Raw genomic sequence first — 15,795 nt, forward strand, 5'->3', positions numbered from 1 at the left:
TTTAGGTATCTAAAGTAGTGTATGTAATAGATATCAAAAACTATGCAACGTTGACAGTTTTTCATTGTACCATAAGCATTTTAAATATAACCTTTAATCATTGGACTTTTATACAGTTAAAGTTATATAAAGATTTTTTCCATACCCAAAGATTACTATTGGTTTTGGGTGAAATATTGGCACCACTGAGGTCCTTTACAAAACTCCCATTATTTCAGTGGCGCCAGGATCTCACCCATTGTATTTTGTCCTGTTTCTTATATTTTAAAATTTGATTTCACATGCGTATAGTAGAGGTTCCTCAAATTGGAGGCGTTGCCTACCTTGTTTTGCGTCAGAAACTGTTACTTCATTGATAGGCTTTCACCCAGGGTCTTCAGATTGTTTCACCTTTACATACATTATACCTTTACATGTCAGTGTTGCTTTCCTATTTTCCACTGCCCCAGCCTACACTGCATGTGTATTAGTACTGAATGCAATTTAAAAGCAAAATAAGCCCTATACTGCTAAACGTCAGTGCTTTATAGCTAACCAAATTGTCATTTTAAGTAAACCGTTTCCTTGGTCAGCAGAGAAGGGAAAAGTGGTTGTAGATCAGATCAGTCAATTGGAGTTCACCATATAATACTAGAGTAATGAGCCATCAAAGAGATATAGATATTTGTTCTGGTTATTTATTACATAATGTCGATATTTATGTTTGAACAGTTCAGGAATGGGCAGGGTTCTTCTTCAAGTAGTGTCCCTATGGGTGCTCCCCTGTAGGTGTATGTGCGCCCCTATGTTTCTAATCGGAGATCTTTGTTAGCAGCGTCTGTTGAGCCTGCGTATGTGCTCTCCCTCCCTCCTGGTCTGCCTGGAGGCTATCTAGCACTGCTCCAGTGAACCCCATTCACTTCCTTCTCAACCACCTTTTGGCCTGGAACAGAGCAAGCAGTCCTCCCTTCCATATCTGTGTCATTAGCATAAGTAGTCGTTTTTGTTTCTTTTGTTCTCCTTAATGGTTAGTTTCCTTTTTTACTCCTTTGGGATTTGAGATGTGTCCCCCTATGGGTGCTCCACAACCCACCCTCCGCCCCTCTACTTCAGAGTTCTCTATAGGGCTCTGCAGTAGAGAAGGAAGTGGATGGCGTTCGCCTGCACTGTGCTAGATAGACAGCCTCGAGGCAGACCATGAGGGAGGTAGAGCACATGCGCAGGCTTAACGGACACTGCTACCAAAAATCTCCACTTAGAGGCCCAGGGGCTCACATACACCTACAGTGGAGCACCCATAGGGACACACATCTCGAAGAACCATCGTTACTGCACAAGGTAAGTAACTTCCTCTTCTCTTTCATTGCGTCAGATGGAAATTTCCATGACACACTAGATATTTATTTGTCATTAAATGCTCCCAGTGGGATATTTTCCCATCACTATGGCATTTTAATGCAGTTATTTTAACAATTTCCATTTTAATCAGAGTTATGTTTAAAAAAAAATGCCACTCAGTCCTGCTGCCTCACCTTCCAAGGTGTCAAATATCTGGTTTACCCAGATACTCTTGGCTGATAGTTCCACCTATAGTTAAGCTTACCTAACACTTTCCATTATCTTTTATTGGACCAACTTCTCTTGATGGAAGAGACATGTTTTTGAGCCACACAGAGCTTTTCTTCAGGTTTCCCAAGTTCTGTGTAGCTCAGACTTGTCTCTTTCGCCAACGGAAGTTGGTCCTATAAAAGAAATTACCTCACTCTCACCTTGTCTCTCTAATATCCTGGGGCCACCACGGCTGCAAAAACACTGAAAACTTTCCATTATGTGTTTTCAGTTGCTTATAATTTTGCCAAACTTTAACTGTTCCATGCTTGTTTTCTGCTTCAGGCAGTGTGGGTTTTTTGTTGTTGTTTAATACAGTTTTTAATTATATAAAATCATAGAAATGTAGGGCTGGGAGAGTCCCTGAGAGGTTATCTAATCCATCTCTCTGCACTGAGGCAGGACCAAATATACAGAGACCATCCCTGACAGGTGTTTGTCTAACCCGGTCTTAAAAAAACTTCAATGACAGGGATTCTACAATCTCTATTGGTAATTTCTTCCAGCACATAACTATTCTTTTAGTTAGAAAGTCTTTCCTAATAACTAACCTAAATTTCCCTTTCTACAGATTAAGCCAATTACTATTTGTCCAATTTTTGGTAGACGTGGAAAACAATTGATCACCATTTTCTTTAAAACATCCTTAACATTTTGAAGACTGTTATCAAATCCCTCCTCAGTGTTCATTTTTCAAGACTAAACATGCCCAAACCTTTTCTGATAGGTCAGGTTTTCTAAACGTTTTATCAGTTTGTTGCTCTCTTCAGTTTGTCCACATCTTTCTTAAAGTGTGGCACTGAAAACTAGACACGATTCGCCAGCCTCATCAGTGCCGAGTAAAGCAGAACAATTACCTTCTGTGTCCTAGATGCAACATTCCTTTTAATATACCCCAGAATATTACCTGTTTTCACAGCTGCGTCACACTGTTTTCTCATATTCAATTTGTGATCCACTATATCCCTCAGCTCCTTTTCTGCAATAATAGTATCTAGCCAGTTATTCCCCCATTTTGTAGTTGTGCATTTGATTTTTCCTTCCTAAGCTTTGTACTTGTCTCTATTGAATTTCATTTTGTTGATTTCAGACCAATTCTGTAATTTGTCAAGGTCATTTTGAATTCTAATCCTGACCTCTAAGGTGCCTGCAACCCATCCCAGCTTGATGTCATCTGCAAATATTTTAAGCACTCTCTCCGTTCCATTGTCCAAGTCATTAATGAAAATATTGAATAGTACCAGAGCCAGGACAGACCCTTGTATGACTCTGCTAGATACATCCTCCCAGTTTGACAGCGAACCACTGATAACTTCTTTTTGAGTACTGTTTGTCAACCAGTTGTGCATCCACCTTATAACTAAAACTATTATATGCATATACACGAGATCACCTATTGTTTTCTACAAGACCTCTGCCTCATTCAATGCAGAGGATGGACAAGAAGAAAAAGTACATTCTCTTTTGTTTAAACACTGGAGTTGGCTGCAAGAGAGCTGGCTTTTGTTTCTGGTTCTGCCATAGACTACTGATGCAGTGCTGACAAACCATATGCATATTCACAAGAGGGTAGAATTAATTTTGCACAGGCAACCTTAATTCTAGCACTTCCTAACTTTTTGGTGTTTGCTTTGCTACTGAAATGTTTATGTAATGACATTTTTTGTATGTAATATTATATATAATAAAATATTTATTCTATAGGAACTGGAGGACATATCCCAAACTATGGCACAGTGGATTACTGGGTCAGGTTACGAGTTCCTATGGATCAGGCTATCAGACTCTACAAAGAGAGATCAAAAGCTCTGGGATACATAACTTCCAATTTAAAGGAACATGAAAAAGCACCACAGGTAAGCTAATTTATTTTTGGTATTCACATAGAGTAAGCTGTTCAAAACTTTTTATTTCCGTTCAATAGCTTCCTTCCACTGTTAGCTTTTGCTGTGTATATAAACTCTTTTCATTATTTTTTAAGGGATCTTGAACAAGAAAAGTTTTTGATTTTACTAGTTGTATGATATAGTATATGGTTGTGTCAGGGAGAATAGGTTTTAACCATCAGTCATTAATTGTCACTAAAACTACTAGCTGTTGCTTAATGCATAATTTGAAATTCGATAGTGGAAATACAGGATTTCGTGTTTGCTTATATCAGTTAGACTGATGTTGCAAAAACAGTTTAGCACAGTACAGTAAATAATTTTACCAAATGGCTTTTCTTTGATAGTTTCACAAATGTACAATAAAGTTACTTAAAATATACTACAATAAACTAATATTTTTTACACTGAACTGTTAACTTTTTCCTTTTTGTCTAATTCATCCAGATGAAGTCTATTAACATACTTTAACATATGACTATTACTTATGCATCATAACAATAGTAAGCAACAGTCAGGGAGTAAAAGAGGAGAAGTTCAGATGTGTTTGACATTGGCTTAGGAAACAAAAAAACTTGAGCTAAACAAAATGAAACACTTTCTTTAATGGGATAGTGAGTCAGTTTTTGCTTTCAGTTTGTTAGTGTAAATCTGGAGTGGCTTCAATGGAGTTACTCCAGATTTACATTTGTGTAACCTGAGAAATTTGATGCAGTAACTTATATTTAGATCAATGCAAGCATTTTCACTTTGTAGTTGTTAAAAATAACGTAACTGTTAATAATACCAACAGTATTGCAATTTCTTACTCTGGCTTTGTGTTTACAAGAATTGAAGAGTCTTTTCATTGTCCAGCTATACCAAAAGAAGGACAGAAGACACTTGATATGGTTTTAATCAGGCCGCAACTTTATTATTAGATGTCTGGGAGTACCCAGCAGATAAAAGTGTACAGGGCAGGTAATCCCATGTTCATTCAGTAACTACCCAGGGGGCTTCCGCCAGCCCCCTGTCTTTTTCTGTCCAGGTCCCACCCAGCCAACCCATTACATGGACCTTACCATTCACCCCCCTCTCATAGGAGGGTTAAGGTAGGCTATAAGAAAGGGGGTTGGCTTCCTGCCAGACCATTCATAGGAGCCCCAAATCCACCCCATTCCATTCCTTTAACCAATACCTCCTTTTTAAGCCTTTTACCAAGCCATTTATCCAGTCACTGTATATCTTCCCTATGGATAGGGCCCTACCAAATACATGGTCCATTTTGATCACTTTCATGACCAGAGGGTTTTTAAATTGGTCAATTTCATGTTTTCAGATGTTTACATCTGAAATTACATGGTGTTGTAACTCTGGGGTCCCAACCCAAAAGGTACCCTCCCCAGCCCAGCGGGGACTCGCAGCTAGGAACCCTAGGCTAGGGTGCTCCCAGCAGCAGGGAGAGGTCGGACTCATCTCCACAAACCTCCTTCAGCTGCAGGAACCTCAAGGGCTGTTGCCCAGCCCCAGAGCTTCCTCCAGAAGGGGGAGGCACTCGAAGGTGGGTCTGATTTCCCCCGCCCACCCTGAAAGCAGTCTTACAGGGGAAGGACAAGTCCTGTCCCTCCTCAGCCTGGCCAGCATTTGCAGCAAGGGGGAGATCAGATTTCATGTTTTTCACAGCCATGAAATTGGTAGGGCCCTACCTATGGAATACCTGCACTGGACATCCGCCCCACACTTAGACTATATTCGCAACTCATTTAACTCCCTTCACGCTTCACATTAACAAAGCCCTTCCTAAACACACTTGAAGGAGGGCAAAAAAACCTCCACTCCCCCTAGGCCAAGCTGGTGGTGAGGAAAAAATTCCTTCCTAGCCACCTAAAAAGGGGCGACTAGTGCAAAGCCCACAGCAGGTCCTGACCAAAAATGTTTTTTTGCCACCTAAAGGGAGTGAGGATGGGTGCTGCTTCGCCTGCTCTGTGGAAAAGGGCTTATCCCATCTGGGCTTGTCTCTTTTCTACCCTTCCAGTCCCAGGGGATGAGTCAGTGTTGCCACGCTGACCCATTCCCCCCTTTTGCAGCAGCTTCTGACCTCTCTCCACTCCCTCCCACCTGTAGAGCACTGTTCCCTTTCCCTCGGCCAGCCAGACAACAATCCCCTCCACACACACTTTGAGGTGCGGTGTGGTCATTTAATTGGTGGCTGCTGGCAGTTGTTAAAACAAGCATTAAAATCTGTATTTTGTGGGGAAATAGGGTGGAAAGAAACCTTCCACACACCTGGCTGAATCTCTGTTGCTTTCAGAAATATTTCCTGTTATAATTTGAACACAGGTAATAATATCATGTGAAGGGCCCAGTATATTCCTCACCTTCACAACTAGTTGCTGTATTGTGCTCCAGAATCTAAGCTTTCATTTATTTAAAAATAACAAAAAAAAACCCTAGCCCTTATGGCCACAAAAATACAGTGATCTTGAAAATGTGACCCTAATACAATCTTTTACAAACAGATTGTCTCCCTGAGTCTAGTAGCCTGAAACAATAGGTCTGAGAGGTGTGCACTGCCCCATTCTCTCAGTTGATAAATCTGAAACTGTATGTTCTGTAGGTTTCAGTGACAACATTAATTGATCGTTCTAGAGAATGATTCCGCTAATGTGATTTATCCCACAAAATCAAATTGTCCAGATATCAAAAGCCACACCTCAACCAAAAGTTCCACCTTCCTCCAACAACTTCTGCAATGCAATCACGCGCTGGCAGTACAAGTATCTCTGGCATATCAAAAACTAAAAATGTGGAGATGGAATAATGAATTTAATATCAAAATAAATAAGAGGGGAGATACTGAGCGCTGTTGGATTACTCATTTTTGTATTTAATTTTAAAAACATTAATATTAAAATTACAATTGAAGCTGCTGTGGAATTCTTAGTCTACAACGGTGCCATGAGTATGCAGGTCTTGTGCAAAATGTATGTCCACCTTGCCCCAGAATATGCAAGGTGTTGATGATTTATGTAATAAATTAAGAAAGTTTCATTGGCTTTACAGTACTATTGCACCAATATCAGTTGTAGGGTATTGCTACACTTCAGAACATTTTATTATTGCTCTTCATATGCTGATTTTTTTTTTAAATAAAGGCTTTGGGTCATGGGATGGGAAATAACTGGGACAAATAAATCCCTGGTATAACTATAGAGACACAATAGAAATTAATTTGGATAATTCATTTTAAATTATTGAAAAACGTGTGTACAAATGAGGTTATAATTGTAAAAATTATATTGAGACATTGAATAGGGATAGGAATAAGTCAAGGTTGAGATGTGTGACTTTTTCAAAATTTCTAGGGTTAAAAATACTAATATAATTTTATACTATAATTCATTTGATTACCTATAGAACAATGACCATAATAGTTTTTTAGACTGACTGAGTTAGAGCTGGGTGCCTTTTGGGGGGGAGGGGGGGAGGGGCGGGCAAATAGTTTATTTGCCAAAAAATGCTGTTTTGGTCAACCAGAAACTATTCCCAATTTTATGTCAAGTTTGGAGAATAGTTTCCCCCAAAATTTAAGTTTTTTGTTTGGTTGAATGTTTTTTGGGTTGGAGTCACAAAAGAGCTTTAGGAGAAGGCAGCCTCCTTATAACTTTTGGCCCAGTGATTAGGGCACTTAGGTAGGATGACTGTGAATTGCCACTATTAATAATTAATGAATAGTCATTGGACCAAGAAAAGAGAGGGAGAATGACTTAGGGCACTCTACTAGGATGTGGGAGACCTAAGTTGGAGTCCCTGCTAAAATGACTATTAATTATTTATAAAAAGTGGAAGAGCTTCAACAGCAAAATTGAGAAGTATCCGTACTAGAATCTCTGATTCCCTAATTCATAGGGCACTCTCCTGCACTGTGGGAGACTTATGTTCAAATCCCTGCTCCACATCAGGCAGATGGGGAACTGAATCCATAACTCCCGCAACATAAGTGAGTTAAAAGTTATAAGAAGACTGCTGTTGCCACTTTCTCCTCTAGTCATCTTGTGAATCTAGTCCCCTTTTTCTTTTGCTTAAAATGCCCTACATAAAAAAAAAAAAAAAAAAAATTTGAGTTGGGTTGAACAAAACATTTCATTCAACCCCACTCAAATTTTGTTCTGACTTTTCGATTCAGTGAAAATTTTCAAAAGAATTTGTTTTGGTTTAACTCAAAATGAAACTTTTTTCAATTTATTGGAATTGTCAGCGAACTGAAGAATCCACTATTTGCCCAGCTCTGACTGGCACATGATTCATAAAGTTTTACAAGAAGAAAACAAGTAAGTAGTAGATAGGAAAGGATTAATCTCTTCTTCCCCTATGCTTATAACCAAAGTTACTGAAATTTATTGTTCAAGTAAAGTTTTGACAGATTGTTAGTTAAATAGTAGTTTGGTTGTCATTCAAGCAGGCAGCTGTTTTTGCTTTTTATATAGCTCTTCTGTACCAGAATCAGAATTCTAATGGGTTTTAATTAACATGTGCTTTTTTCAGTTAAAGCAACCGATACTCAGAACTGACCAAGTCAGCACTTCAGCAGATGGCAACTTAAATGAGCTTCATATTACAATAAAATGTTGTAACAATCTCCAGTCCCGAAAAAACCACGTTCAGCCAAATCCTTATGTTGTCTACAAGTTCTTTGATTTTGCAGACCATGATACTCCCATCATTCATAGCAGCAACAGCCCTCAATTTGACGATCACATGTGTTTTCCAATGCCAATGAATGCAGATTTAGACCAATATTTAAAATCAGAATCCTTGACTTTTTATGTGTTTGATGATGGTGAAACAGAAAAAGGTGTTTATGTAGGGAAAGCCATTGTTCCTCTTATCTCTTTAGCGCATGACAGATATATCTCAGGTAAGAATTTGACCTTTTCAAAGCTAACTAACTTTACATGTACCGCTTCATAATATATTTTATGTGTTTAATTCATCACTGTGTTTTCCCAGTTTTACATAAACATAAATTGAAATTCTGATGTTGGGGATCTTTGCTTTGCATCTAATTACCACCAGAAAAGCAGAATGATTCAAAGCTGGCAATCTGTAGGGTTGAATGCAAGGTCTAGCTTTTTCCACAAGTCTTCTTGGAATGATGGGGGCAATTGTATTTTTTTTTTAAAACTTCCCCATGAGTTAAAAAAAAAAAAAAAGTTCTCATTCAGCCTGCTCACACTAATGACAAGTAAGATCTTTTTACCTTTTGATCCTGTGTTCTTCTGCTATGAATGGGCATTTCAACTGTGGCATGAATACTATATGATAATTTACCCTGGCTGATATAAATCATCATTCATTAATAGGGACTGAGTTAATTGCTAAGACACCATGTATATTTTTTTTATTCTAGTAATATTTTCCATGCATTTGACTTTTTGATCATAGATTTGACTGTCAGAAATCTATCCTGATTGGTTGACTTGTCAGTGTGATGTATTTCTCTGACACCACATTATTAGCATTTGTATTTAGTGTGGTAATAGAGCATTGTTAGTGTTAATATCACTTGGAAAGTGCTAAACTAAACATTAGATTTCTGACCTTGCTGCTTTATTAAAATGTAACAGGGCCTCTGTAAAGTACATAGAAAACAAATATAGATTAAATGAGTTTCCTTAAAAGAAATCTTGGAAATCCTCCTGAATGCATCTGTGTGATTAAAAAAGTTATCTGGATCTTTTGAAGATATACTTTCATGGCATTCTTTTTAAATGCTTAGTGACAAGTAATAACCTTATAATAGAAAGCATTTTGTAGTTGTTTTCTCTCTCTTTCCAGTGATCTTTCTTCCTTCTTCTAGTAAAAACATGCTAATTTCCTCCATGGTTACCTTCCATCCTTTGACTTAATTTTTTCAGGATTTTCCTTTAATCATTTTAACTGAAGTGCACTTAAAAATCAATCAGGACATTAACGTGAGAAACCCTTTGTCATCTTTCAGCCACAGAGCAAAGAAAACAGTAAGGTCATTTGAACCCATGCTATGCAGCAGACCGATAATAAATGTGAAAAAAAGTCCACAGACTAAAACGAATATAAATGCAACTTTTTTGAGGGGGGAGTCTTAAGATATTTATAATGAGGCTTCATTTTAGAGAGGTAGAGCAATATTTTGCACATTTATTAAGATGTCACTTCTAAGACATATGTCCAAATACTGTGTCAGCTGAGCCCATGGTCCTGCAGTCAGATCCACACGGATGAACACTTGCTCTCCTATATATCTGATTGTGGGATTGGGGCATATAGTGGCAATAATTTGGGAATATGTTGAAATATTAAAACACTGCCTGTGACGTTTTGAATTATCTAGTAAACAGAAAACTAAGTGAAAGGTATTTCTACTTTTCTTTTTTGTTTTGTTTTTAAACTAATGCTGTCAAAGAAAAACATTTAGCGTATAGGTTATTAATCTTATACTTAGCTGCACTTAATTGGTGCTGTAGTTTATGTAGGTTAGGATGCCTGTTTATATGTATCACTTATATTTTTAGAAAACCTATTTATTTACAGTAGATAATTATTGCTCCTTAATGCACCGCTGGAAAATAACTTAATGAAATCATTTGCAGAGATCCATGCTGAGACTCTAAAAATGTAATTTTATTATGTATTGAAGAGAAAATATATGTGGTAGTTTGAATTAGGGAAAGATGTTTCTCATGTGCATTTAAAATAGGAAAACATGTCCCAGGTTTGCTGGGCAGTGGACTCTCAGAGCTGCTTCATAATCTTATTTTAAAGTTCTTGTCCAACTTGTAACTAATAAAATAATTAAATCTGTGACTAAAGGTGAATAGAAGCTGCTCTTCTTCGAGTAGTGTCCCTATGGGTGATCCACTCTAGGTGTATTTGCATCCCTGCACCCCAGATCAGAGATTTTAGGTAGCAGTGTCCATTCAGCCTGCACATGTGCTCTCCTCTTCTAGTACTCTGCCTTGTTGCTACCACCCTGAGTTCCTTCTCAACCACCCTTGGCCTGAGAAGGAGCCTTAGCAGAACCCATTGGCAGAGTTCTCTTAGCATTTTCTTATGTTTCCTTCAGTATTAGACACCATAATAGAGCTTCCGTTAGTGTTGTTACCACTTTTTCTTTTCCCCCTTTCCTTTTCCTTTTCTCCCCCTCCCACATAAAAAAATTCTTATTTTTCTTGAGGAATAATTATACTAAGGCTATAATTTAGTCATGGGTATTTTTAGTAAAAGTCATGGACAGGTCACAGGCAATAAAGAAAAATTCACACCCATGACCTGTCCATGACTTGTACTATAAATAGTAGCTTGGGGACCACTGCTCAGGGAGGATGGGGGGTGCAGGGCCAGCCACTGCTCAGGGGGACAGGGTGGTGCCAGGGTCAGCTGTTGGGGGCTGCCGAGCAGCGGCTGCTCTGACCACTGGCAGGAACATCCATCTGCTGCTGCTCCAGCTGCCCCCGGGACTGTTGCCGGGGGCCAGCAGGCCTAGCTGCCAGGGGTCGCTGAGCAGCGGCTGCTCCATCCAACCCCAGGACTGCTGCTCAGGCAGTCCCCGGGGCCAGGTCGGGCGATCCCTGGGGCCAGCTGCCTGGGACTGCCCAAATAGCAGCTGGTGCGGCTGGCTGCAGGGCCACCCAAGTGGCTTCCTGTGGAGTTGTTCCAGCAGCAGCTGATGTGGCTGTACCCAGGGCTGCCTAAGCAGCTGACACCCAGGTCAGCTGCTTTGGCAGCCTTGGGGTCATCCACACTGGCCGTTGCAGAAGTCTCAAAGGTCGCGGAAAGTCACAGAATATGTGATTTCTATGACCTCTGTGACAGACACGGAGCCCTAGTTATTACCCTAATGTAAGTTAATTTTACTTAGTTTCTTCCCTTTTGGGAAGTGAACCCTAAAAAGGGTCTGGCTCCCCCAGGTTTAAATGTTGCCATGCCTGTTGAGAAGCCATTCCTGTCAGCTGTGGCCATTCCCACTGCATTTGCTGCCTCAGAGAGTAACAGGTGCCTCAGAAGTGCACATTTTGCCTCAAACTTAAATTGAGAGCTTGAAAAAAAATGTGACCTAAAGTCAAGACGGCTCATGATGGAAAGCTAACTCTGACCAGCCTCCAGACCTGGGACATTACTCTCCTCCCCCACATACGGCAATTCCTGGTGAGGCTGATCCCATCAACATCATTGGCTCAGCACTCTCTGGTGACTTCAAAGAGGAAATCCTTGGATTCCTCTCAAAAAGTCTCAAAAAAGCAGGCCACTAGTCCCCCGAGTAGGGAATCAGCCAAGAGAATGAGTTCTCCTACAAGGTTGACTACGTTGGTACCGAGTGATCCATGACTAGGTACCCACAAGGCTGCATGATCCTCAGGTACTGGTACCACCAATAAGCCCAAAGATCGTCAGGGGGCAGGCTTGGCTAGATCAGTACTGTCGAGGGGAAAGGATCTGCAAAGAACAATGCAGCCCCTCTAAAGTTGAACCAACGGAGTCTTATAGAGAATCGGTACTGAGTATTTCAGCCCCACAAAAGGCTAGGGCAACATCTACTAGCCATTTGTCAGCCCGCAAAATACCTCCGGTACCGTTGACTCTTTCCACTTCAACAGTCTCTGCTCAGCCAACAGCTGCTTCGATGCCAAAGGAATTTTGGTTCCCTAAAGACTTGATGGTCTCGGAGACGCCTGAATCACCTTTGCTAGGCATCAACATGACTGCAGTACTGATTACGTCCCAGTCCCCTGACTTACATATACTACCAAGACTATCTCCTCCACCATCCATGACTGCTACACCCCGTCAAGCGACGACGAGGTAGATGATGGGTATTACCTATACTCTGTGTCTGTGCAAGGCTCTATATGACAACATTATTGATCTAGCCATGTAGAAACCGATCAATCTATCACCAGGGTAGACAAGGCCCACCCACTTGGTATGAACACCCTTGATGCCCCCATCCAGGCCCTTTGCACCACCTCAGTGGCCATACTGGGACCCATGGGCAGCATATAGATACCAATTCTTGAGGATCTTTGAGGAACAGCAGGAGAGACTAAACAAGGAGGCTACACCTGTGATCAACATTTCCTCATCTTTCCTGATGAAGCTGTTGTTCCTCTCCCACCATCTAGAGCAGACGACTTCAAGCAGTTGCAAGACCTCTTTAAGAAAGTAGTGGATTCGCTACAAATCTCGCTTGAAGAAGTCAGTGTCACAGTACAAAGTGATCAACATCTTGCAGACATGATCACTGGCCCAAATTGCACTCCCCGTCAGCGAAGCCTTGCTCGAAAACTATATGGTAGACATCAGCTACAATACCTCCTTCATGCAAACAGGCAGGCAAAAAATGTGTGCCATTAAAAGATATGGACTTTTTATTTTCTTACCCATCCCCAAATTTCAGCACGATCGACCATATATTTACCCTTATCCTCATCCATCTCCACCCATGTTTCTTCCATCATGATTGGAGAATGGATTTACATGCACTATGGATACCTTAGGTACATATATTGGGATACCTTCCACAAGAAGTACTTGACCTTGGCTTTTTCCTCTCCTCACCCCCACCCCCTCACCCATACACGTCAAGGTTCCCAGATATTTGCTGATTTCTTCCTCAATATCAAACAAAAGTATATCTGTTGCCCAACTGGTTAGGTGTATCCCATCCTCTCTGAATAACTCGGGTGCCCAGTTTGATAAGTCCAGATGAGTAATTACCAATCCTCTTGGTCACATATGAATTTAGCCACTTCCATATTCATGTACTCTCTAGCCCAGTGGTCCTCAACCAGGGGTATGTGTACCCCTCGGGGTACACAGAGGTCTTCCAGGGGGTACATCAACTCATGTAGATATTTGCCTAGTTTTATAACAGGCTATATAAAAAGCACTGGCGAAACCAGTACAAACTGAAATTACATACAGACAAAATGAGAAAGTAAACAATTTTTCAGTAGTAGTGTGCGATGACACTTGTATTTTTTATGTCTGATTTTGTAAGCAAGTAATTTTTAAGTGAGGTGAAACTTGGGGGTATGCAAGACAAACCGACTCCTGAAAGGGGTACAGTAGTCTGGAAAGGTTGAGAACCACTGCTCTACCCTTTTCAACCCATGGAGGCTTTATGGCTTCCTTCTGTATGCTCTGTTGTATCAGTTCAGACCAAATAATTATCACTCCAAGGAAAAAATTCTGCGCCAAAAAATCTGCGCCAAATTCCATTTAGCTCTGATCATCAAGTGGATTTCCTCACACATTCCTAAATCATTTTTACTGAGGTGAAAAATAGTCATATCCAGTGGCTGTTACCAGGTTGCCAAAGAGTGTACAAGGGGTATCAGCTGGTCCAAAAGTATTCCCCCTCTTTGATCCATTCCTTTGCTCCCTATAGATTGCCCTTCCATCCATGCTGACTCAGGAATGCTTCATTAGTGAGACCCAGTATGTGAACCTATGGGCCATATGCACAATATTATGCACACACATCTGTCTCCAGCTCCTGAGCCCAGTCGTGATCCCGAAGGAAGGAATAAACATGAAGAGTTTAGCACATAAACACTTCACTATCCTTGTTGACAGGGGCCTCCAACCTGTATGCATTTGGATCCCACCATTGATATGCTTGATTTGTTGGGCTCCCATTCTAACGTACGCTGTGGATGTAACCAATCAATCTTGAACAAATTCGCTAAGGGAACCTCAACAATAGGCATTCTTTTACATTGTCATGAACTGAAATTTCGTTCTCCAAGGTAACTCCCTCTGAGGAAAGAGTGGCACGTACATTAAGCTTTGACTGCTTTGCACTACCTTTTCCCCTATTGTAGTTATGGCCTGCCCTCAAAATCCTTTGCTTTAAAATACTCTCCATGTGAGACTTGAAATTATAGGACGTATCCTTTTGCTTGGAATTAATATTCTAAAGCCTGTCTTGGTTGTGGTGCTGCACGGAGCTCAAGAAACGGAATGCCATTCCTCTATAATTCTTGTATTACATGCTGTTGTTTCACTTTGCATGTTAACTATATAGCTAGATGGGTTTTGCACTCTCCTTTCAGGTACATTTGAACTAACAGATTCTGAAAGACATTCTTCTGGCACCATCAACGTTGAACTAAAATGGAGGTTCGCCTATCTACCTCCAAGTGGATCAGCAATGGCAGCAGACCTAGTGAGTTACATCCAAAATGAAAAATCGACAGCAACTAAATTACCAGTGAAGGAAGAAGTGCAGACTCTAATCCTGACCCCTTCTTTTACTTCATCAATGACAGTAAGTAATCTAACAAATTCAAAGAAGTTAGAGATAGAAAAGACCTATTACAGTAAGTCATCCCATCAACCTTGCCAAGTAGGATTAATCCCTACAATACAGTGCAATTAATAGAGATTAGTAGAAATACTTCATACAACCACCAGTTGGATTTCTGCTGGAAGAAAAGGCCTCTATTTTGTCACTTTTGAAGCTTTTAAAAGTCTTCTGTACACATAGACAATTGTATAGGAGAGACAAAGCAAACACTAACCTTTTTAGATAGAATCATTTTCTAGACATTTCAAATTATTTACCTTTTTGTTTTTAAAATAAGTAAATTCCAAATCCTCAGTCAGATTTTACAGGGAAATATTTCAGTATTGTTCATTAATTTTCCAAACAATGCTAGCTTCCATTGTTTCTACCAGTCACCTAAAAGTTCCCAGAGAAGGAACTGACAGAAATACAGACACTGGGAGAGCGCGAGAGGAAAAAAAGACACTCAGAAGCAGAATTATGAGGTGGTAGGCTGTGGCAGAACAGGCATGCCTGCCTCTTTGGCTTTCAGCTCTCTCCAGGCTTCTGGCGCTGCTTGTGTGGCTGGAGTGGTCAGTCAGCAAGCCCCTCTTGCTGTTCTCCTGCTTTCAGCCTTCCTGTAGTAACCACCTACAGCTTTCTCCAGGGACCTGCTGGAGTCTCCTGGTGTCTGGAAGCTCTCACTTACAGATCACTTGCTCCCAAGCAACTCTCACCTGCCCTTTTCCTGACTGACTCGTCCACTCTCTGTTTCTTCCCCATTTCTGTGGTCCAGGTGCTAATTAGGAAGCAGCTTATGAGTCATGGGTGCTTTGGCCTCTTTGTTCTTAAAGGGCCAGTACTACATTCTGACAAACACCTTTTTTAATTATATTGATTTATCCTAGGCACCAAAGCCCAAACCAAGGCAGCGTACTGCTCTAGCAGACAAGAAAGTGTCTTTTATGGATGTCGGCATACTACCGATTCCAGTGAGGTTTAAGTATTTTCTTAAGAGTTTATGTGTTGAAAATG

The 15,795-nt window shown here is 40.4% G+C and overlaps 1 protein-coding gene across 2 annotated transcripts in view; it reads left to right on the forward strand.

Annotated features, from left to right (window-relative positions):
• RPGRIP1L (RPGRIP1 like) overlaps nucleotides 1-15,795 on the forward strand; it is a 146,671-nt gene that overhangs the window by 63,991 nt on the left and 66,885 nt on the right. For both annotated transcript variants that reach the window (XM_074968601.1, XM_074968600.1), the window contains exons 17-20: nucleotides 3,292-3,443; nucleotides 7,998-8,370; nucleotides 14,549-14,763; nucleotides 15,669-15,752. In XM_074968601.1, coding sequence (XP_074824702.1) covers nucleotides 3,292-3,443; nucleotides 7,998-8,370; nucleotides 14,549-14,763; nucleotides 15,669-15,752 — 824 coding nt within the window. The remainder of the gene's footprint in view (nucleotides 1-3,291; nucleotides 3,444-7,997; nucleotides 8,371-14,548; nucleotides 14,764-15,668; nucleotides 15,753-15,795) is intronic.

The sequence above is a fragment of the Natator depressus genome, chromosome 12 (genome assembly GCF_965152275.1).
Source record: "Natator depressus isolate rNatDep1 chromosome 12, rNatDep2.hap1, whole genome shotgun sequence".
Taxonomy (NCBI): Eukaryota; Metazoa; Chordata; order Testudines; family Cheloniidae; genus Natator; species Natator depressus.